Raw genomic sequence first — 23,099 nt, 5'->3', positions numbered from 1 at the left:
ACAATATATCCTCGAAATGCGTTGCAATTTATTTGTATATACAGTATATTATTATACCTATATACGTATACCTGATATTTTTTCTTTATCGATTTCTGACCGACTTGGAATAGACGAATACTAAGCTTGGCCGTTCATTGACTCTCAGTTTATTTGCACGAAATTCCGAAAAATTATTGATTCCTGTCTCGTCGATATGGCATATAAATCCTGTAGCAAATTTGCAATTTTCGCATTCCATTCGTGTTTATTTTGGAAATTACAAGCCAAACGATTTATGTCCACACTTTTAATTGTACGGCAAATCGCTCAAAGTTTACTTGTTGAATAACTGAATTTGAATTTTGTTTTATCGAATCACAGTTTTAAGAAAACGAAGAAAGTTTCATTGCGAAATTATAACCCGAATATGGCATGATTCGTGATCTATACAATTATGATTAGATAAAATTCAATCATTTTTTTTATTAATTGACAAAGCGTTCATAGTAAATACTGATGTATGTATAGTAACAAATATTTACATATAATATAATATAATATAATATACATTATAGACATATATATAATACATATATATGAATATATTGTTATATTATTATTATGTTTTTAAGAAACTAGTGATACAGTTCTAAATGAATGATAAAGATAATTTCTCCGATCATAATATATATACATATATACATATATGTATGTATATATATGTATATATTATATACTCTCTATTACTCATAGTTATTAGTTCCATCATCATAATTTTTTTTTGTTTGCTGGGGTCGTAGGGGAAGGGTGAGGATATTTAATCTTACGATTTTCTTATATTTATAAATTTCTCTTTCTTTCACAAAGGAATTATGAAATATTTACAAATGACGTTCGACGTTTATTTAATTAAACTTTTATTTCGTCTTTTTCCGTTTTCTCGTCTTTCCTCCGTTTAAACACTAACAAATACTATATATATATTTATATATCGTGTGAAACAATGTTGAAATATTTTTTTTTTTCCGTCTCCTCCTTATTTAACCATCATATATCCACTTGACCATACATACCTATACGCATATTATACGAAACGTATATAATATAACGTACACGCATATATACCTACATAGATACCTACGGTACCCGTGCACACCTACATCGTCCATGCGGCAGGCATACTCTCCATACTCTCTCACTATCAGCCTCGCGTAGAACGCGTAGAATCTCGTTGATCCTGAATCGCGGGCCGAGATTTGTTACAGGGAAACGAATTCTATGGGCGGTTGAATGACCAGCGTAGGTGGCGGGGGCGATAATCGAAGGTCCGGGTCCGTCAGAGAGAAGGTCGAACTTCCCGTGGCCGTTACTCTCGGCCCCATATTGTCGTAGGGCGAGCTAAGGTCCGATACGCGGAGGGGCCTTCTCGGCAACGTCGCGAATCCCGACAAAATCGAGGTCGTCGGTATCGGCGTCGCCTGGGCCGTCGATTTGTCCGAGATGCTGGCGTGTACCGGGATGTCCAGGAGGTCGGGGTATCGCCTCTCGCCGTCCTGGGCGAGCGAAACCGAGATAAATATGTTCCCGAACACCCCCGCGGGCAAGATACTCGTTGTGAATTCGGGCGGGGGTGGGAAGACCGTCGGCAGGTGGCTGTGCATCTCCCTGCAGTGTCTTTCCACCGTCACGTTCACCGGAGGATCGCAGAGCGACGAACTCCTTTCCGCTAATTCCATGTCACCCGGGCTGCTCTGTTGGTAAGAATAGATCGTTGACGTTATATGCGTGAAGTATTGACGAGAAACTGGTTGTTAATACAGAGATCTGTTTATTTACAACTTTAAATGATCTTTGTTACTTTTGACGGCATGGGCATTGAAAAGTTCATTTTTTGTGGCAGTTTTCGTTCCGTAAAGTGACGCTTTATACAGCAGTGAACAAAGTTGCGGAATAAAGTCTTTATACCGCAGTATTGATGCGCAGTTCGAAGTGCGCATCCCAAACTGCCGAATAAAGTAGCTTCGTCGAACAGATCGCGACATAACCTCACTCTTCATTTTGCTCTTCAATGCCCATACCGTAAAAAATATTGTATGTGGCATGCAATCTGATCCTGAAATCTTTATCCTTGCCAAAAAAACAGGAGGCTTACGGGCATGCCACATAAATAGCTATTGTACAACCCCAGAAAATCATCGAGTAACAAGTTTCGGGTGGGAATCATCGAATTTTTATAGTTCTTTCGATTTTACATCCGTCGTATTGGGGATCCGCCATCTTGGATTTAGAAATGATCGAATTCCGACTTCAGATTCATCTTCAGCAAGCCCAAAAACCCCCGAGTAAAAAAGTTCAGGGCAAAATATTGAGTTGAGAAATGTCCGGTTTCAGGGCGCGAGTCAAAGGATCCGTGATGATTTCCGTTCTAGCAATCAAGGACATAAAGTCTAATTATGACATGCGAAACGTGATACTTACAGCCTCGAGACTCGGTCTTCCGCTGACTCTCTCGTTGGTAGTGGTGGTCAATGACAGGTCGAGCAGTTTCTTTTCCTGGTCCCCGAAGCTGGCGCTTCCTTGAAGCTTGACCTTCTTCCGTTTGCTCTTCTGCCTGGATCCGCACAAGCAAACGGCCAGAATGACGGCGATGAGGGAGGCGCAGAGGGCGGCGGCACCACCTCCGGCTAGGCTTACCCACAGGAGCCACGTGTCGGTCTGGGAAAGAGTCGGGGCGGTATAGACGCGGGGAATGACGATGCTGACGGTGTCCTTGGAGAGTCCCGCGACGTTGCTGCCGACGCAGCTATACTCCCCAGCGTCGCTCTCGCTCGCGTTGTAGAGGGTGACGTTGTTCCACTTCCGGAATCCGTTGTAGGCCTCCTCGGTGACGAATACCTGGTCCCCCCGCGTCACGTTGAGCGGACTCCCGTTGAACATCCACCAAATCTCTGGTTCCGGGTCGCCCGTAACGAGGCAGGCCAAGCTCAGGTTGCCGCTCATCTCCTCCTGGAACGAGTTCGCGGTGAGGGTGATTTCCGGGCTGCAAGCGAACTCCTGAGGCTTGACTTCCTCCCATCGTCGCCCCTCCAGCCTCGGAGGTGCCTCGCACTTCTGGGGAACCGAATAGAGCCGGTTCGGTGCGAGCCAGACTCGCAATTTTCGCAGCCGGCAGTCGCAGCTCCAGGGGTTGCCGTCCAGGCTGAGGGTCTTGAGGTGCGTCAGCGGCAGGAAAGCCGTCGCCTCGACGTACTCGAGCTGGTTACCCTCCAGCCGAAGCGTCTCGAGTCCGGTGACTCGGGCGAAGGCCAGACTGTGGATCTCGGTGAGGGAGCACCGTTGAAGCTCGAGGTTCCTGAGGTGGGGCAGCGACGGGAACTGGGGTCCCGTCAGTTTGACGAGCTTGTTGCCGCTCAGGATCAATATCCTGAGTCTCTCGTTGCCGAGGAATGTTTCCGGGTCGAGAGTCTCGATCTGGTTATCGGATAGGTCGACCTCGACGAGGATCCTGAGCTCCCTGAAGGCGTCCTTGTCGATCCTCGATATCCCGGCGTTCCTCAGGAAGACCCGTTGCAGGTTAAGCAGACCGGCTCGGTTGAACATGTCCGCGTATAGCGATATTATCTTGTTTCCGGAGAGGTCGAGGACCTGCATGTCCGGGTCGAGGGAGGCCGGCAACGTCGTTAGCCCAGCGTCCGGGCACAGGGCCGACTTCTTACCGGAAGTCCATTTGCACCTACAAACCGCCGGGCAGTCCGTCCAGTCGGGAAAGGCCACCGCCGACGAGAGCAGGGTGAAACTCGTTATCAGGAGGAAGAGGGCGAGCAGTATCCGCCCTCGTAGAGGGTGTCTACGCGTCGCGCACATAACACGCGCTTTCTCTTTCGACAAAGTTCAGTATCAAGTTGTACCTCGACGGCTTCCTGGCCATCCAGTCCAGCTCCCCACGGCTCGCCACACTATCGCCAAACTGGAAGTAGAACAGGATCCCTTTTATCGACCGTACACCTATAATAACATCTATATCGTGTATGTGTATCGTTTCGCCAATTCAACGTCTCAAAACTTCTCTCGATCACATCGTCGCTTGGTTAAAATTACCAGGACTCGCATTATTCGATTTTGTCTTTTGTCTTTTATTTTGGAAACTTGGTCTATGAAAGCGATCGTTTGGGTGTCTACAGTCTAGGGATTAGGTGGTTTTATTATTTATACCCTGAAATTTAATTCTCAGGAATTGCTTGTCGAATGACTATCAAAGTTTGGAAGGGTCGATACTTCGAATGGACGATATATCGAAATTTCCAACATGCGAAGTTAAAGTAAGGAAGTATAAATTGTTCGAAATTTTGAGTCACTCATCAGTAGTCATTCTAATCACATAAATACATTCGAAAATCAATATTTCGAACAATTCATCATTCGTCATTTTACTTTCGCACGTTTGAAATTTCGATATATCGTCCATTCGAAGTATCGATCCTTCCAAGCTTTGACCCCTCCTCACCTCGACCCACCGTACGAACAAGACAACGAATCATTTGGCTAATACTAAGACAGATCTTGTGTGCTGATGAGAAAGTAACAGCGTAACAGTTTCCTTTCCGCGTCAGGCCAGTCAGTATCAGTGACGAGGAGAGATACGCAGGTAGACAGACAGGTTGGAATTAATTGAGGAAGGTAAGAGGTTCGTCCGTTTGTGAATCGAGCTCGCGGGGCGAGTGATAATTAATTGAATTCGACCGAGTCAAGTTCCCGGGATGGACCAGGATTAATTTTATTTCGTCGACGGTTGCATTCCGCTCAGAGCGGAGGGTGGGAGAAAGGGCAGGAGGGTGGGAGAGAGGGAGGGAGAGGGACGTGCGGTTTGCAGCCCCGTCACGCGCGGTGGAAACTTAGTTTAAATTGGTGCCGAGATTCGGGGGTTTGCTCCGCTGGGAACTGGCAGCCACGACGAAGAGAAGCGGAAAAGTTTTTCATCCCTTGTCCCGTGGCGCAACGGGTCAAGGGGCTTTGTCCCTGCTGCCTCCTTTTGTTTCGCTTTTTTCAACCTTCTTCTAATTCGTTATTGCCGAAGCGCGGTTTCGTACACGCGTAAGAGTGGCGTTCACCCTCCCTCTCTCCCTCCATCCCTCCATCCCTCCATCCCTCCATCCCTCCATCCCTACGTCGTCGTGTCCTCCAAATTCAAGTCGCCGGGCATAACGGCACGGCAATAATACAATTATCTTTCGAATCACGCGCGGCGAGAAGCCGGCGAAGCATTTCTGCTAGGGAGGATAAAGTTAATTCGAGAGCGTCGCCGCGCATAAATCTTTCCCTCAGCTGCCACCGTCGACCGAGTGCCGTTCCTCATCCCGGTTGCGCTCCTGCAAGCCATACAGAACCGAGTCGAGTCGAGTCGAGGCGAACCGGAGCTGAGCTGAGCTGTTGCCGGGCTTTTTGCTCGATTGAACAAAAGTTGCGGGCTAAGCGCTTAATCGGGAGGTTTGACGACGCTTACGGTATTCTGTGAATTCTGATACCGAATAGAACTGGGGTGCGTGTCCGATTCTGGATTACGTTATACTCGCAGGGGCGCGGTTTTATTCCGTGGAAGAGCCGGGCCGCAGCGGGATTTTACCCTCTCAGAGAGGGAGAGAGAGAGAAATTGCCGTGCAGCGCGATGATGTTTCTGGGTTTAAAACCCGCCGCAGGATAACGTATGAGGGTCTTAACGGCGGGTTGTTACGCGGAATCTGAATCATCTGCGAGAAGCGTGAGGGGGGTGAAAGAGAAGTGGTAGGAAAAATATGTACGTGCAGTAACGTTTTAAGGAAACGGCGGAATGGGAGGAAGTAAAATCGTTGCGGAAGCGGTCGGAGAACTTTTTTTGTTTTTTCGTTTTTTCGTTTTTTTTTCTACTTCGCTGTACGAGGTAGGTATACGAGGTTCACGTAGGCGCGTATTTGCATGTTTATTCATATATTTCCACGACATATGGAGATGCCTCGGGTTTATATCCCATCCGGTTTACATTCGAATATACATATGTATATATTTGAGGGAATACGGGGAGTAGAGCTGCAGGTTATCACCGATATTACGGTATCGAGGTATGAATAATGTGATGGAAATTTTCAGTCTCGTTATAAGGGTGAAAAATTTTTCTGCAATATACGGAACGAAGTTTGTTTTTTCGCACGTTATCCGTGTGAAAACTTTGTTCGGCATATTTCTGTCCAATAATTTTTTTAAAACGTAAGGTTTTTCGTACATCGCGATGCAAGAAGTATATACGCCTCGGTCGGATTTTTTGCAACCCAGTGATTCAATCCGTAGAATCGCTTTTCTTTTTCTTTTTCTTTTTACCGTAAGCAATAGAAATACGAACGATACGTGGCATTACTCGAAAGAGATCTGAGCTCCTCTCCGCAAGTAGGTATATAATATAGCCGCAATATACCGAGGGGGTGGCTCTGATATTGGGGTTGAGGATTTTTCAATTTAAATCCACCCTTGACGATCCACCGCACGATTGTTGCTCGACCGACATTTTTATTTCGTGTCCTACGCCAGCACGCGAAACGTTTCACGCTTCCAAAAGCAAAGCTCTTATCTCGATCGGATCTGATCCCCTTGTTCTGCACTCAGGTTACGGATCGACTTTCATCCGAACCCCTCTTCCCTCTTCCCTCTTCCCTCGTTCCTCTCAAGAACAGGCCGAACAACTTTCCGATTATTATAATGGAAGGAAGACAAATTTGGCCTCCACACCCGCTAATGACGAATTCGATTAGGCATCGTTTACAAGTTTCTTCTTATTTTGTCTATACTTGAAACCAGTTTGACGCAAGAAAAATGAAACGATATTTATCAATAATTGGTACACTGCCGTCTCGGGGTTGCTGAATCCAAAATTGAAACTGGAATTAAAAATTTCCGTACGAGGGGTTCAAAATACCGGTAATTACGACTAGGACTCACTACCCTTGTACCAAAAAGTTACAAAGTGGAATAAGTCTTTTGAAACTTGTTACTCGTGGAGTTTTTGGGATCATTGTTGATAAATCCATAACCGGAATTCAAGAATTGCAAAACTGAGGATCCAAAAAAGTCGACGGCAATACTTAAAATTTTTGTAAAACTAGACGGTTGATCTGAAAATCATTACTCGGGGATTTTTTCGGTCGCTGATTACGATCTCCCAATATAAAACAAGGAGTAAAGTAAATTTATAATTATAGTCTCTTGGCATGCTGGGGTTGAATTTTCACCCTCAGGGTTTAACATATTTAAAAAATCCCTTCCGCAATTGTCTCAAAGACGTCAAAGACCCCTACAGGTACACCAAACTTCGAATTTGAATATAAGAAAAAAAAAAATTATAATAAAACCGTAAATCTACCCCTATTTTCCCCCTCAAATGCAGTGAAATCAGTGCGCCAAAAAACCTCGGATACCAATTTTGGTTCATTCCGATCGATCGTACGTGGCTATATCAGTTTTGGGAGAAAAATTGTAGAAATTCGAATCAGTGAACCGGTTCAGAAAATTTCTGTCGAGCTGAAAGCGAGCCTCTCAACTCTTTCCCGGCGGGGTGTTTCAGGACCGGGAGCTTTCCCAAGATGATATCCTCCTCGAACTTGTCCGACTTTTATTATTATATCCCCGGCATATTTCACCCCTATACGTCCACGTCCCATGCCTTAGGCTGGAATATACGTGCACCAAGCACCCTGGTTTCAACCGGTTAGCCCGCATATTTTTTATAGGGTCACGTACCGCGCGCTGGTTCGTGCATACCGTTCTTATTTTATTTTACTTTATTCTCTCCCTCTCTTCCCTCCCTCCTTCTTTTCTTCTTTCTCTTTTATTAGTCAACACACTTGCCCCTTGCGCTCTTTCTGCCGATTTTATTCCACCCTTATATACTTTATTCGACACCCACCAAAGACTCCTGGAATCCACGGGGCGTCGTACCCTCGTGTGTTTCCCGGGTAATTCAATTTCCACTCACGGATCAATCAGGTTTCACCTCACCACAGGCTACTTAACGTTTCGTAAATGCTTACAACGCGTTCCTACACCCACCACCACCACCACCACCACCACCACCACCACAGGCTGAAGGTATTTTACAGCACGCGAATCGTAACTCGATACGACTTCTCGTCGAAGAAGCATAAATACATGCGTTCTTACATTTGACGTTATATTTTTGCTGAATATACATGCGTATTCGCAAGAGCCATAGAGAAATAACGAAGTTTGTAGGCTCCAACGAAGGTCGTGCTCTGTATTATATATAAGTATTATAAAAACGTAACGCGTTTAAAAAACCGCACGAGCGCCGATATTCTGAATTTCCAGTCTGCAGGGCTACGAAATTGCCACGAAGCGTCTATAAATTGAGTTGCGTGCGTACAAAATCTACGATCACTGTCCGAGGTACCAAATAGCCCTGTCAGATAAAACGACTATGATAATAATAGTAATAGTAACAGTTAGATACGAGTGTTGTGAGATTCGAATATCAGAGCGCCAGACTCGTCGATGGTTGGCCGATATCAGTGGAAGTGTATGTGTGCGACGTTAAGGTTCACGGCCTAATTGGCAGTCGGTCCAGGGACGTCATACAGAGCACGACTGTCAATTTTAAGCTTAACTAAGCAACCTCACGGTATGGTCTCGAGTGCACTCAACATTTGGTCAATCATCTGCGAAAAACATTGTAATCTCGACAGTCCTGTTGGATTTTGCATTTTTGATTGGTAAAAATAATACGGACCGACTCGACGACACTCGACGACACAAGAAAGAAAGATAAGTTATAACGAGATAAGGATTATTCAATGAAATTGTGTCATTCTTTTAAAATCATTCATGTTCCATTAAGTGTTGTTTTACATTATTTTTATGTGTGTGTGTGAATGATTTTATTTTTTATTTATACATATATATTTTTTATCTTTTTTTTACAATATATTTAATTTGATTGGCTATTGCCCTTTTACATCGCGTCTCTGTCCTTTTTATTTCTATTTATTTATTCTTTTATTTATAATTTTAACGCACAAAAGTCAATCACGATAAATATCGTTACAGTGTAGTGTAGTAATTCAAATATTACGAAGCCCCTTGAAAATTTTTACCGAAACTTACCAAAATTAATATCGTTACGAAGGATGAAGTCACCCGTTTCGCCCCGCTGTCTCTAGGATCTAATAGTCATAATAGATAAAAGATATATAAGAGTTTTCATATGTTATGAAATGAATAAGGTTACCCTGCGTTAATTAAAATTATTGTAAAAACAGTTCTGTTTCAGACTTTAAATTGATAAGACATATCGTTTTATTTCGATCTTATTTATCGTTTAACAAACCCATATTTAATTCCGATAACACTTGAAAGTTTTGCAATATCTATCTCGTCTTGCGCAAGCTGTGTAGAAGGGAAACAGGGCAAAACCATGAGTTATATAATGGTTGTAAGAAAAAAATGGTCCTTGCAAAGGAGTGATGCAATAACACGTTAACGATTGCAATAGACGGAATAATAATAACAATAATGGGCAGAAGAACGTGAAACCTGTGCGTGTAAGAGAAGGAGAGAGAGAGAGAGAGAGAGAGAGAGAGAAATGCAAAGTGCTTCACGGTGACAATTTCAGGTCTGGAAACTAATGCGCGAGGACGTTAAATGATACGCGAGCCGTTTCTTCTTTACAGTCGGAAGGCATGGCACCGCAGAGAGAGAGAGAGAGAGAGAGAGAGCCGGAAGAGAGTATAAAGCAGGTTCCTGAACTTTTCGGTCTACCGCACATGTGGGTGTTTGGCTTGCGTGTCATAAGCTGGAGGTGAAAAGTCGACGGCGAATATTTTCAAACTGCCCAACGTTTGAGCGTAACAATTGCAAATAATAGTGTAAACAACAACAGTCCCAAGAATGATACGAGGTTGAAGTTATATTGACGTTATCGTAACGAAACATTGGGAAAAAAATTACTCCTCCTCTTCCTCCTCCTCCTCCTTCTCCGAGATAGTTTCTCGTTGTTCAATCTCTACATAATATCGGTGAACACGTTGACGTTTATTTTTCAAACGCGAATAGATTTTTCGAGGGTTCAACCGACCAGGTTGTCCGACGTAGGCATAATTCGTGATCGGTATTTGTGTGCGTGCGTTTGTGAATGCGGCCTTTTTTACCCACCGAATAGCTCGTTTCTGCACGTTAAGGGGTGGCGGAGGGTGTGTGTGTGTGTGTGTGTAAACGCGTCGCATATCGTCGCGTGGGTGTCGTTGCGTCGTGACGGGCATCGGGGTGATTAATTGCCGGGGGACGTTCGACGCGACACTTTTGACTCCTGCAGCTGACGGAGATTTTTGACGCGTTATTACAAGGCTCGACCGCTTGTCCCCAGGAGCTAACAGCTATAAGCTATAACAGCTATGACAATAATTTCAGCCCATAAAGTCAAACGCGGCGAGACTGACGTCCACCCTCGTCTACTTCTATAAGCTGCCTGATGGGCAGCGGAGGGAGGGCGGGAAAAATAAAAACGCAAAGCAAAGGATCGGCGGAAAAAATTTTTTTTCTGCAAAGACAGGGAGGGGGGCGGGGGGGAGGGGGAGGGAAACCAACGAGTAACCTCGAAACTGTCTCGTAAATTTCTTCCCTCGGGTCCTATTATATTATATTCTTATACCCTCATATCGTATATTGTATGCTAATGCCGTAACACACCCCTCTAGAAGCCATAAACACTTCTCTGGATCCGAACAGCATTGACTTCGAACTACGGAGGTTTTTACACATTTTTTTGTTTTTTAGTTCCAAATGTTGGCTACAAGTAGATTTACTTATTTTTTCCATTTAAACTCGTATATTAAAAATTGCAAAAAAAGAGCTTGATCTTAGAACTGGCCGCAATTATGGGGGCGGAGGGGGGGGGGGAAGTAAAAAGGGCATCTTAAAATTTTTTATATCACAAAGAATTTTGTGTGCAAAGTGGGTCCCCTGAAATTTTTCAAATAACAATGGATAAGATAAACCACTTCAACTTTTTATTGAATGTGAATTATTCGGAAATCATTTACTCGAGTAATTGCACACCTCATAAAGCGAAACGTTTGAAGTTGTACTTTACTCTGAATTCGTCAAAGTGAAATAATTTTTCAATCCCTCTCGTCAGTTCCGTTATACCTATACCTAGCGACGAAACGTTGAAGTTGGAAAGCGCTGTTCGACGTGGCCAATCCCCCCCCCCCCCCCCCCCCCACCTTTATATTTCCTCCACACCATCAGACCCGCGGACTTAATCCGTTCGATTCGCGTCATTCAACGTTCGTGGTTCGCGCCAAGTCTGAAGCAGCGGCTGGATGATCGGATAAGCCGGGACAAGGAGTTCGTCGATCACTTTTAGGACACGTAGTTTGTGGAACTCGAGGAAACGCTACTCGCCGTCGAGGAACGTCGCTTTTTCAAACCTAACGACGGATAGCATCGTGACCGGTAGAGAAACCGGATCTTCTCTGAATATTTATGATCGGAATTAAAAAGTGGTAATTTTTCTCCGCGTCAACGTTGAAAATTACATATTTCCTTGCATTAATTTTTGCAAACATAAAATTTGTAATAATGAAATTTTTTTTAAACGAAATATCTTTTTTCACAGATCAAATATAACGTCAAATTTTCATTCTCTTAATTCGTAGAACAACAGCAATACGTAATATAAAATCTGTTCAAACTACCTCCTGTAGTGCGATGACGTCAGGTTTTAGTCGACACGTTCAACGTTGCGTGTTGAATTTTTGAACGCAACTCCCGGGACGACGCGAAGGAAAAATATTTAAATTTGCACATTTTTCAGCCGCGAGTGTGATAAAATTTGTTTTTTAAATATGCCATTATAAATGGACGGGGAGCCGAGGATAAAATAGGTGGGTAAATGGGGTATAAATCGATTCGTAAACAGGCGATAATAAGGGCACACCAGCGATCATTTATTACCCCAGGCAACTACGGCGTCTGTTTCCTTAAACAATAAATTAGGGAATATAATAAGCCGAGCGAGCGTGGCGGCGGGGGGGAGGGGGAGGGTATAAATTCGGGTGACACCGTGGAAATGAATGAATGAACGAATGAATGGACGAATGAATAAATGAACGCGCGTTCACACCCAAACGATAGATACCTATTCGTTAGCGGAATCCGAGAAATCTTCCGATTTTACGATCTTTAATTATCGCAGGACGTCGCAGCAGCCGAAAGAGAGAGAGAGAGGATCGAAAGAAAGAAGGGAGGAAGGAAGGGAGAAAGAAGGAGAGGGAGGGAGAGCTGGGGCTGGTTAGTTATTCTCGGAATTTCCCGGGAAAATTTGGCTCTCTGCAGTTAGAGCTGAGGATCAGGGAGGCCGGGTGATCCTGAAGGGATTATATTCTCTGGGAACAAGAAGGAGCGGGCAGCTCGGCTCCCGGGGCGTCGAAAGAACGTAAAACGCATTACGACCGCCGCGCGGTGCCGACGCACGACCCAACAACCTTATTTATCGAGAAATTTTTGCAGGAAATTTATAACCGGATATCTGCTTCGGTCTCGTAATCGCATTCAACGTATGCACGCTTCGCCGTTATACATTTATGGGAACGAGCCGAGGCCATGCAGAATGTTACAACGGCGGGGCTGGATGGAGATAGAGACAAAGGGAGAGAAAAAAAAAGAGAGAGAAAGAGAGAGGGAGAGGGAGAGAGGCTCAGTCGCGGTTGAAGTGCGTCTCGAAAAGCTTCTGGAATTCCATTTTTTATTTATACCTGTAAAACGCACGAATGGCGTCGACGGCCCGTGACGTAATAGGACAACGGCCCATTCGCTTCCCTGAAAGAAGGGAAATTTTCCTCTCGTGTGGAGAATCAAAAGAACTTCCTCCGCGCCGCCCGCCGGTGTAAGCGAGTGATGCATGGATCGAATAAAAAACTGGATCCGTTATACGTGCGTTCGTGCGAAGTGAAACAAAAATTTTCACCTCCCGAACGATATACTCGTTTTGCTTGTTTTGCTTGGGGATGATTTTTTTACAAAATTTTTAATCCAAAAATATCGATCCTAGGAAAAAATTGACAAGTACCAAAATTGTAGGAAATTTATATTCCAAACAACTTTGGTGATTGCCATTTTTCGTTCGAAACTGAAAATAAACGAGTTATTCAGTAAATTCAAGATGGCGGCTGAAGCAACGGAGTGCGAATCCCGAAAACCGGAATGTAGGAAAATCGCTACTTGCAATTTCTTCCACATTAGTCCCTTCTTTGGTCTAATACGACTAGGTTAAAAACAACAACAATAATAATATATGCGAATATTATGAATGTTTATTATTAGTATGCTTAAAATTCTATCGCCCGGGGCATTTTTTTTCTGCAGATCAGCGATAAATTTGTGAAAAGGATTATAAAAGACACGAGTATAGACGGACGGTATCTCGAATAACGTAAAACTAGGCCCAATGCACAATTCCCCTTGAAAGATATCGCGCGAAGAAGAAATATAAGCGCCCTCAGCGTGAAGACGATCGAAGTTCGCTCCGTGCAGCAGTTTCGCACACCCTGCAGGGGCATGGCAGCCAACGAAATCTGAAGAACCGTCGAATCGATCCGCAGGCTATCAACCTTGAAGGGTTTTTCATTATCGCTATTATCTCGAGTGTCGCTGTACCGCGTAGATGCGAATCTGATGATACCCCGTTTCCGTTCTGACGACGGCGAAGTGAAAGAAGATTTTTTCCTTTTTTTCATTCCATCGAGTAACGTACAGTTCCGTACTTCGTCAGAAATACTTGTTAGTATCTTTGACATTTTTTCTTTTTACTTAAAATAAATAAATAAGCGGGAAAAATTTTCCACCTGCGCAAATAAATTCGAGAAAAAGGAACGAGTATGCGAAATTAAATAAATTATTACGCTCTCCTGCAGCGTATACGAGTACCTATACATATATGTATATAAATACATGCTGCAAACGTCACTGACGTGCACGAATCTCGAAATACGTTCTCGACTTTCCACCGTTGCAGTCAGACACGAGTATATATGATTGATGTGTGAAATTGCGGGGTAAAACCAACGGGGCATCGTTAGGAGCGCGCTACTTTTGAATCATGGGGTTAAAACGTGGGGTTGATTTTACGTATTAAGGAACAAATATGAAAGAATAATGAGAAAAAAAAACAACATGTCGTTGCACCTTTGGTTTCGTTTACATTTTGCCAATTTTTGGGGAAGAATCACAGCGCTTTATACATACAATATAGTCGAGAGATATTTGTTATTAGAAATGTATGTACATATAAGAATGTATCTTAATTTTCTTTATATGTATAATAAATATATTATCCCTTAAGAAAATAATCCGTATAGCCGTAAAATCTCTTGCGGAATATTTTTTTAGGCCGTGGTTAAAACGGGTTGAAATGTAACTCGCTGAAAGGAACTGTTGAATAACGTTAATCGCGTTTGAAAGCATAAAAATAACGCTCGGAAGGTCGAAAACTTTGGCGAACGATTTTTTTTTTTCCACCCGCGTTCATTCGCGCTGCGCGTCAGGGGCGAGGGATAAAAACCAATATTTACTCGGGTCGAACTCTTTGTCCATCGTACCAGCCTCGCCATTATCTACCACCATCGGACACAGCTCGCTGCCATTTTTTAACTGCGGTGTTTAAGTTTATCCTTGACGCTTTACCGTCCTCCACCCTGCTGCACATCCCGATGACAGCAGTTCAGCCACACGTTTGTGTAAATAACTCGAACCTTCGTACCTTCCTTCCTTCGTATAGTTGCACCAACGTGCACACCTACAACCTTCGACATCAAAGCCAACCAGGCGTGAATCTTGCGGAGCCCTCTTTCGGTAATTGGGTTAGTTAAGCTCTGAGTAAGAAATATCGTCGAGTTTATCAGCCGCCGGACGGGATCTTACGGAGTTCCAATTTTTCTTTCTCCCTCATCGTACTTTTCAACTCAGCTCTCCTCCTCCCCCCCGCACGTTGCGCTTAATTCCGCTTTTTCCGAGACCTTTTCATCAATTTTTCTCTATTTCTTCCTATTTTCTCTCAGTTAGCTCGACGTGCGAACTCACGTATCCATGATTCCTCAATTCGATACTCTCGATTTTCGATCCCAAGTTACCGACGATCATCGACCCTGTCCTAATTACCGATCATTTTTGGTTGTATCTGTTCGATGCTTAGTTTCAAAATCACCAAAAAATAAATTAGCAGTATCTAAGCGTTTAGAAATTGGTTTTAGTTATCGAGAAATTCGTAATTTGTGGCGTACCTAAGTTTATAACTTTGAAAAATCAAAGAATAGTCAATAATTGGGTCGCAAACGTACCTTACATGCTGCGAAAAAATGTTCAAGCACGTATTGACAATATCAACAAAGCTTTGCGACGTGATGTGAAAAGTGCAGGATTACAGGCGTATAACACAGGGTTTGAAAAAAGGAATCAATAATGTCGAAATATTCAATGGAAGTGTGTGTAAAATGGATTATTCGCGCGGCTAGCCGATATCGCGGAACCGACCGACGCGCAAGGGATGAAAAGGCGATGCTGAAATAGATTGATGGAATTTGGAAAACGGCAGGGGGAAAGGGGAGGGGTTGGACGCTGCGCCTTTCGCGTAAATGAGGGAGGTTTGGAAGGGCAGTGGCTCGTATGACAGGTGCGGCTGAATCTTGAAGCAGCGGCGATAGTTTCCTCCCGGATAAGGTACGTCAACCTAATTACACCCGGCTGCACCTACACGTCCACAAATCATTCTCTCTCCCAGACAACAAAGGGAGATCGAACGATCCGTTACCCCCGACGCTCGTCGTCGCGACGCTCCATGGACATTCGGCAAAACTTCGACCGTCGCGCTGACTAGTGTAACGATCCGGCAAATATCGGTGATCATTCGTCCACTCGATCTTATTGTTAGGGGTGAAGAACGTACCCCTGAGTTATACCCAGCGCAACACGTTTCTTGACCATCAAACAAACTGCCGAGTTGTTGTTGTTATTATTATTGTTATCAATAGATTTACTTATGGTTGTATAACGCTGACAATCAGCTCGGTAGCCGCGAGTGTACTAAATGGGCATCTTCTTCCCGTATTGTAGTCTGTAAATGACCCGAATTTATTGTATTTTCATTGTGTGTCACGAATCTTCGTCCTTCCGCTTCTCTGGTTATAAGGTAATCCGGAGAATGAGGAAAGGATGCGATTTATTGCTTGACAAACTCCCAAGTTCGACATGCGGAGAGAGAAGAGTCATTCAATTCTTGATATAATGTTTCTTTTTCTTTTTCATTATATATTGTAGACTGAAAAAAGTCGCCGATGCGGCCGGAAAAATCTCTCAACATGTAATCAAGCGATTTTGTTGCGATAACAAATCGTGTACCGCAAAAGATTTATCGACTTCTTTTTGTTTGTTTTTTTGTTTTTTTTATGAAAAAATGAAAGGAAGTGTGAGGAGGACGAGGAAAGTTTTTTGCGACAAATCGCCACGCCGAATTGGCAATTTTTCATCGAAATATAACAGGAAGAATCCGATCCAATGACGGTACACCGCGGATGCTTTCCCAAGTTGTGTAAAAGAATCGACATTAATCTTGATAAAAGTTGTATATTATTGTTCTTTTTTCCTTTTCTTGTCTTTTCTTTTCTTCTTTATGCGAAGACTAATGTAAAGATATCGATGATATATAATATATAATAAGAAGTCACAGTTGGCGTAAGGAAGGCAAGACAAGACCGGCTGTTGTTTCGTTGTCGAGAAATTCTTTGGATAGCTGATCGGAAATTCCGGAAGGGAATTGGAAGGGAAATAAATGAGAAAAGAAAGAGAAAAAAATAAGATGGCTGCTTGGCTCTCGCTTTCACACGTGTGTGTAGAGTAGAGTAGAGTCGTCTGCTGCACGAGTGGCGTGGCAGAGAAGCGTTACACGAGGGCTTGAGAGACCTGAGACCTGAGACCTGAGACCTGAGACGGTGGTAGTACCAGCACCAATTCGTTACCCACGTCAAATGATATTTACTTACAGAGCCAGCGCCTAACTCTCACAAGCAGGAGTTTGGAGTTGGGAGTGGGAGGATGGCTGCGCCTCTCGCGACTCTACCGTTTGTTTAAACTCCCCCCTCCTCACCCATGCCGATGCTCATAACTCGTACAAACTATGGGGGCTGCTTGCTTGCTTGCTTGCTTGCTTGCTTTACAATTCCACCCGGGAATGTGTAACCCCACGCGTACTGGTAACAGACGTTCGTTGTTTTGTTCGAGCCTGGAGCGAAGCGAAGGAAAGGAAAGGAAAGCAAAGCAAAGCAAAGTAAAGCACAGTAAAGTAAAACGCGTACCATTGGAAAGGAACGAAACGCAACAAAAGTAAACTGCTGCTGCTGCTGCTGATGATGATGATGATGATGATGATGATGACGACGATGGTGAAACACCCGCCGAGTCAGGGTGATAAAAGACAGCTGACTGCCGACTGTTCCACTGGAATGTCTTGCCGTTAGAGAAAGGGTTGACATCTTGAAAGACACGACGCCATCCCCTGTTCACTCTTTATCAGCCCACCTCAACCACCCTGTTCTTCTACCTGCCGCTGGGGAATCGAAAGATTTTTTTCAACCTTTCGTTCATCGACTGTATATCGGCTTTGGTTTCGTGAAAGAAAATTGGCTCGAGGGTTTATTTGGAAGCGGATCAGTCAATTTGACATCCGCAGGTGGTTCGTGGAGTCCTCGTCCTGGTCCTCGTCCTCGGCTTACGGTCGGAAAGTCTTTTGACCGTTATTCCTCGTCAAGGTCGTTACTCGGACGTCTTTAGCCGGCAGTTAAACGGGAAGCTGTTTCAGTAGACGAGTTCGTTACCGGATCTTCCCACTTTACCGTTAGTGCCACTTACCTTGGCGCTACCCTCCCTCCCTCCTCGGGTAAATTAACGAGCTTTTTAGAGCACTTTTTATGAGGCGTCATCGGATAGCGCTGGGAACGGTTGGAAAATAATCCTAGACGCGCATATACCTATAAGTCTTATAGCTCTGCACATGCTGGGGATGCATTTTCAGAAAACGAATCAACCTTCGCTCCTTGAGAAGCGCAAAATCCGGGTAAAATGATAAGTATAATAAGTACAGAGAGGCTGATTTTCAAGAGGCTCCCAGCTAAATCCGTTCAAGTTTATTAGTATTATTATACGTATTATAGTAATTTAGAAAATCCTCCGGCATATATAATCAGGTGAGAAGGTCGTAACCGTAACCGTACAGTGAGACGATAATCACCGGCCGGTTTCTTTCAAAATGGCGAAGTGGCAAATTTTTCTCTTACCTCGGCGACCTTTCTTTTCTTTTTTTTTTTCACACTTTTCACCTCGCTTACCGGAAAGTGCGACAGTGTCGACGACCGCCTTACCGACGGGGTTCCTAAATGAGATTCGGATACACCCACGCAACCGCGCATACTTGCTCGTATAAATGCATATGTGTGTATCGTGTGTCCGTCTGCGTATTTGAAAAGTAAAGAAACCGCGGCGAACGGAAATCGGAGGGCTGGCAGCCCCTGCTGTACGGCTTTTCGAACATAATATCGAATCTTTTGGAATGGAAAACCGCTCAATATCGGGGGAGTTCCGTGCATATCATGGCGCGGAGTGTGGTGCGTTGACACTCGACCGCACGAGAGAGAGAGAGAGAGAGAGACAGAGAGAGACCAAGAGATGGATGGTTGGGTAGCGAGAAGGAGAGTCGGTGCGATCACTCGTGTGTATGAGAGAATGTTATGGGTAGAATACAAAAAAAAATGTATGCTGGGTACCAGGTACTTACCAATCACCGAGGGGAATCACATAGAGATATTCTTCTTCTTCGTCTTCTTCTTCCTCAGCTTCTGCTTCTGTTTCGACGTCGTTAAACATTTAACAGCGCAGAGAATCTTCCGAGCGACATCCTCCGCTCGTGGAGAACGAAGCAGCCTTGGTCAGCCGTTTTTTGGACATTGTGTTTCTTGAATTTAACGTCCCTCATTTCTGCAAGATTCTGTACACCTCGGGCTTTTCACTCCCTATCTATCCCTCTCTCGCTCTCTCTCTCTCTCTCGTTCACCGTTACAACACGGGGATATCGATTTCTCGCGATTTATTTTTCGCCGGGTCGAGAGTTTCACACGAGGAATGTGAAGAGCTCGCCGCAGGTAATTAATCATCCAAATCACCGCACCGTCAAAACGTCGACTGTCATGAATGATAAAACCTCTTTGTCCTGTGTCCGTTCCTGTGTCCGTTCGGTTTGGACGGATGTGTTCCTCTGGATTCTTCAACGTCTTCGAGCGCCTCGGAGTTTCTCTCCTGCAACTAGGCTGCTGCTGCTGCAGCACTCTTGGGTAGATGCAGTCTGGGTTTATGAAAACTGGCTAATAATCGCCGAATGAAAACTAAAATAACGACCAATCACTCGGCTCCACTAGTGTAATACCTGCTGCTATCCTCACTCACCGCACGTTCACAAAACGATCGGATATTCCAGAGTAGATTGTGTGTGCGCGTCAATCTTTGGTCGACGAGCGAATTACGTTCTTTCACTACCAGTAACAGCATCAGCCGCACGTTGTCGAGATGACGAAGATGATACTCTTCTGTAGGAAAACTGTTTTCACAAATAATGACGCACTCCTCCCTCTCCTAGTCCTCCTCCTCCTCCTCCCCCTCCCTTCTCCTTCTCCTTCTCCTTCTCCTCCTCCTCCTCCAGCGATGATACAAATGTGCAGTAGCCGAGTAACGAGAGCGCGTTTAGACCGACTGCAACCCTAATCCAGGCCGGGTGCAGAGCTTTGAGCATCCTGATCCTGTGCACATCGCCAAGCGCGAGAGCGTAGCCACTTCCACATCCACATCCACATCCACCACTTCCACTTCCACCGGCACACCGCGACTCCAGAACTGTCCCTCTGTTGTGTACTTATTGAAATTCGAAGGAGCCTATATACGTGATACTTTCCGCGACGTCGAGAGGCAGGCACTACGACTCGGTTTTGGCACGACAGCGGCAGCAGTGTGAGTCCAGCGGACTCCCTGTCTCCTCTTCTCACTCCCCCTCCCTCCCTCCCTCTCCTTGTCTCTCCTCTCGGCGTTCTCCGGTTTGCGAGGGGGATGATGCAGCGTTGCCGCGTGCTGCCGCACAGCTAAGAGGGCACCACCAACGAATTCTGGGGGCGTTCAATGAAATCCTCCTCTCTTTCTCCTTCTCTCGCTCTAGCTTCCACCCCGACCTACCCTGCACCCTGCGCCCACCTACTCTCTTCCTTCCAGCCACCCAGCCGCGATACCTCTCCTCTCCTCTCCTCGGCTTTTTAGCTTTCTTTTAAAACACTTATCTGCGTTTCTAATTCCGCGAATCTTCGCAAGGAGTGTAAGGGTAGAGGCGAGACGGTAGGTTGGCATAACCGCGAAAGATCTCTCCTCCCTTCACCCCCTACGTCACTCACCCTCACCCTCACCCTCACCCTCACCCTCGCCTCCCCCCTTCTCTCTTTCTCTCCCTTTCGCGACTCTGCTGACTTGGCCGTTTCGCCTTCTCTCGCCTGCACCGCGGTCGCCGTTGAGACCCGGACCGACGGGTGTCCGTTATACCCTTAGCTACTAATCTGAATACGCGCGCGACGAAGAAGCTGAGACGTTTTTCCCCCCCACCGCTAAGGGTACGTGCGCTGGCTTTGGCGGTATGGATCCCCGGCCTTCTGCATGGGCAGGAGTTCAGGCTTCGGGAAAAACGAGCATTCGTCCTATCTGGTCATCCTCTTCTGACAGCGACTGTCAGGATTTTGAAGATGAAACGATCTCGATGATTAATGTATGCAACTTGACTCGTTTCGGATTCCGACCATATACTTCTCGACCTCGCTCGTGGTGCTTGACAAGGCACATTGACGATGCGCGATGGTTCGAATCCCACAAGCTAATTGTATGAAATTTTATATATTCCGTTTTTTTGCAGCCTCTTCATTTTTCCTTAACCGCTTTGTGCCTCCTTTTCGTTTTACGACGCCTTTAGCAATCCGGTAACAGCAACAACAACAATAACAACAACAACTTTTTTACGTCGGGGTTCAAGTGGATCTCAGGATTTTCGCGCAACGTCTCAAAGGAGCACACGTAACAACGCACATCGTATACACACCCATCGCTTAAGTTTATTGGCATAATAAAAACTTTTGATGAAGTGTACCTTCTTCATGGGTAAAACAAAAAACATTTTAAACGAGGTGTAAACTGTACAAGCCAAGATCAAGATATTTGTTAAACTGAAAATTTTTCAAAACTGAAAAGGAATCCCGTCTCTTTTTCAGCTCGTTTAGATCTGGAATGCAAATTAATTTCTGCTTCTAATTGATATTTCGCAGACGTATGTACGTACCGACGACCACCATTCCACGAATCCATACCTACGATTAAGAAAACTAAATCAAACGTGGCTGCATGCTGGTATACGGTACACCGTGCACGTTACATTTATATGTTATTATAGGGGGTTGGGTGAGACTACATACGACGTATCTATATAGTAATATAGTATCCTACCAATACACGATGTATATAGTTCACATATATACATATATATATATAATGTATGTCGTGTGGCGGTAGCAGAGTTTAATTGAATAATATTAATAATTTGGTTTAACCCTTACTCCCTTCACGTCACGTTACACCCACACATGAGTTCAACGTATGCATGCACATATTGTATGCGAATGCGTTGGTGGCTGAAGAGTTCTCTCTCTCTCTCTCTCTAATTCTCTCCATTGCTCGACTTCTCGGTAGTGAGGAGAAGTTAATGGATTCCATCCCAATAATTTAACTCTCTGATTAATGCTTTGAAAACGATCCCTCCGTCGCGGAACTTGCACACTCTCCGCTCCTTCTCTCTCTCTCTCTCTCTCTTTCATACTATATATATATATATATATATATATATATATGTATACGTTCTACCAGCATAGGTATAGACACAGAGAGCAACCCTCCGCCGACGCCACCGCCACCGCTGCCGCACAGTAGCCATATCGATCACGCGCAGCTCCCATCACTTGTACCTTCACCAAGTGTCCCTATAAATACGTGGGTGTAGAGCACAGCTATAGGCCTGTGAAAGTATCTCGTCTACGTACACATACACCTGCAAACCAGTATTGCGTGCTCACTTCGAGATTCCTCCCTCCTTTTTCTCTCTCGTCTCACGTTTTTTGCCCAATGTTTTGTAATGCCTATTTTGTCAAGCTATCGATGTACTCTCCAGGCCTATCATCATCAATCCGACCAAAGATAGGGGTGGTGGTTGTAAACGTCGAAACCATAACTGAATAACTTGTTGTCACGTACGATGAACTTCATATCTAAACACCGATTGTAGGAAATGTGATCCTTTCATGGCTTTTATACCTTTGAAAGGTTAGCTCAAAAATTATCTTTCTCCTCGTACTCGATGCCCTGCGTGCCTGGTTAGAAGTGGTAGCGAAACGTGTTTGGTCAGACGTGGAGAGCTGGCGTGATCCTTGACGCCAGATGAATTCTCATCGCCGTGGCTGTCTCTTGTTGCGATTTACTTAGTCTCTCGAGGCACGAACAACCCTGAGGGCTAAGTCACCTCGGAGAAGTGCGGGTCAGGATTTTTCGAATCTGTAGTTCAACCTCGAAGGGTCGCAACAGCCTGTCCACCGATGTGGAATAATTCGGTTCCAATCCGAACCGCGATTTCGTCGTAACGTGACTTTGATGAAAAAATATGGCTATCGATTTACTACGTATATCTTTCTGCGTGTACCTAATGCATTTATATTAGCTTTTCCATATGCATTACGGATGTCGGAGTTAAATTTTGACCCGATTCGAAGAACTTGTACGATACCAAACTCGAGTAGGTTGGCAATTCATTCGACGAATGAGTTAATCCAATCCTTCATTCTAATTGATGCTAGTAGACTACTCCTGACGCCAGTTGAAACGTTTAAAACTGATTTACATTTCGTTTGCGTAACTAACTTCATGCTAGCCGTGCGTTAGCATACGTGTAACGTAACGTAACGTAACGTAAC

General features: G+C 44.6%; 1 protein-coding gene across 1 annotated transcript; it reads right to left on the bottom strand.

The window, feature by feature from the left end:
* Positions 1–1,134: 1,134 nt before the first annotated feature.
* Positions 1,135–18,883, bottom strand: LOC124412359 (leucine-rich repeat-containing protein 24-like). The gene is made up of 3 exons (XM_046892164.1): positions 18,839–18,883; positions 2,461–3,949; positions 1,135–1,733 (listed from the first exon to the last, which is right to left on the bottom strand). Exons 2-3 carry the CDS (start codon positions 3,844–3,846, stop codon positions 1,242–1,244), a joined length of 1,878 nt encoding a protein of 625 aa, XP_046748120.1. The 5' UTR covers positions 3,847–3,949; positions 18,839–18,883; the 3' UTR covers positions 1,135–1,241.
* Between the last annotated feature and the right edge of the window lie 4,216 nt (positions 18,884–23,099).

Source organism: Diprion similis, chromosome 11, assembly GCF_021155765.1.
Source record: "Diprion similis isolate iyDipSimi1 chromosome 11, iyDipSimi1.1, whole genome shotgun sequence".
In the NCBI taxonomy this organism is placed as follows: Eukaryota; Metazoa; Arthropoda; class Insecta; order Hymenoptera; family Diprionidae; genus Diprion; species Diprion similis.
The sequence above is the reverse complement of the archived record's forward strand: the minus strand, read 5'-3'. Positions and strand labels throughout refer to the sequence as shown.

Excerpts from the sequence above, each read along its gene's own strand:
- LOC124412359 (XM_046892164.1), bottom strand. The coding sequence starts at position 3,846 with ATGTGCGCGACGCGTAGACACCCTCTACGAGGGCGGATACTGCTCGCC. Across the intron at positions 1,734-2,460 it reads GAAGACCGAGTCTCGAGGCT|AGCAGCCCGGGTGACATGGA; the intron begins GTAAGTATCACG and ends TCTTACCAACAG.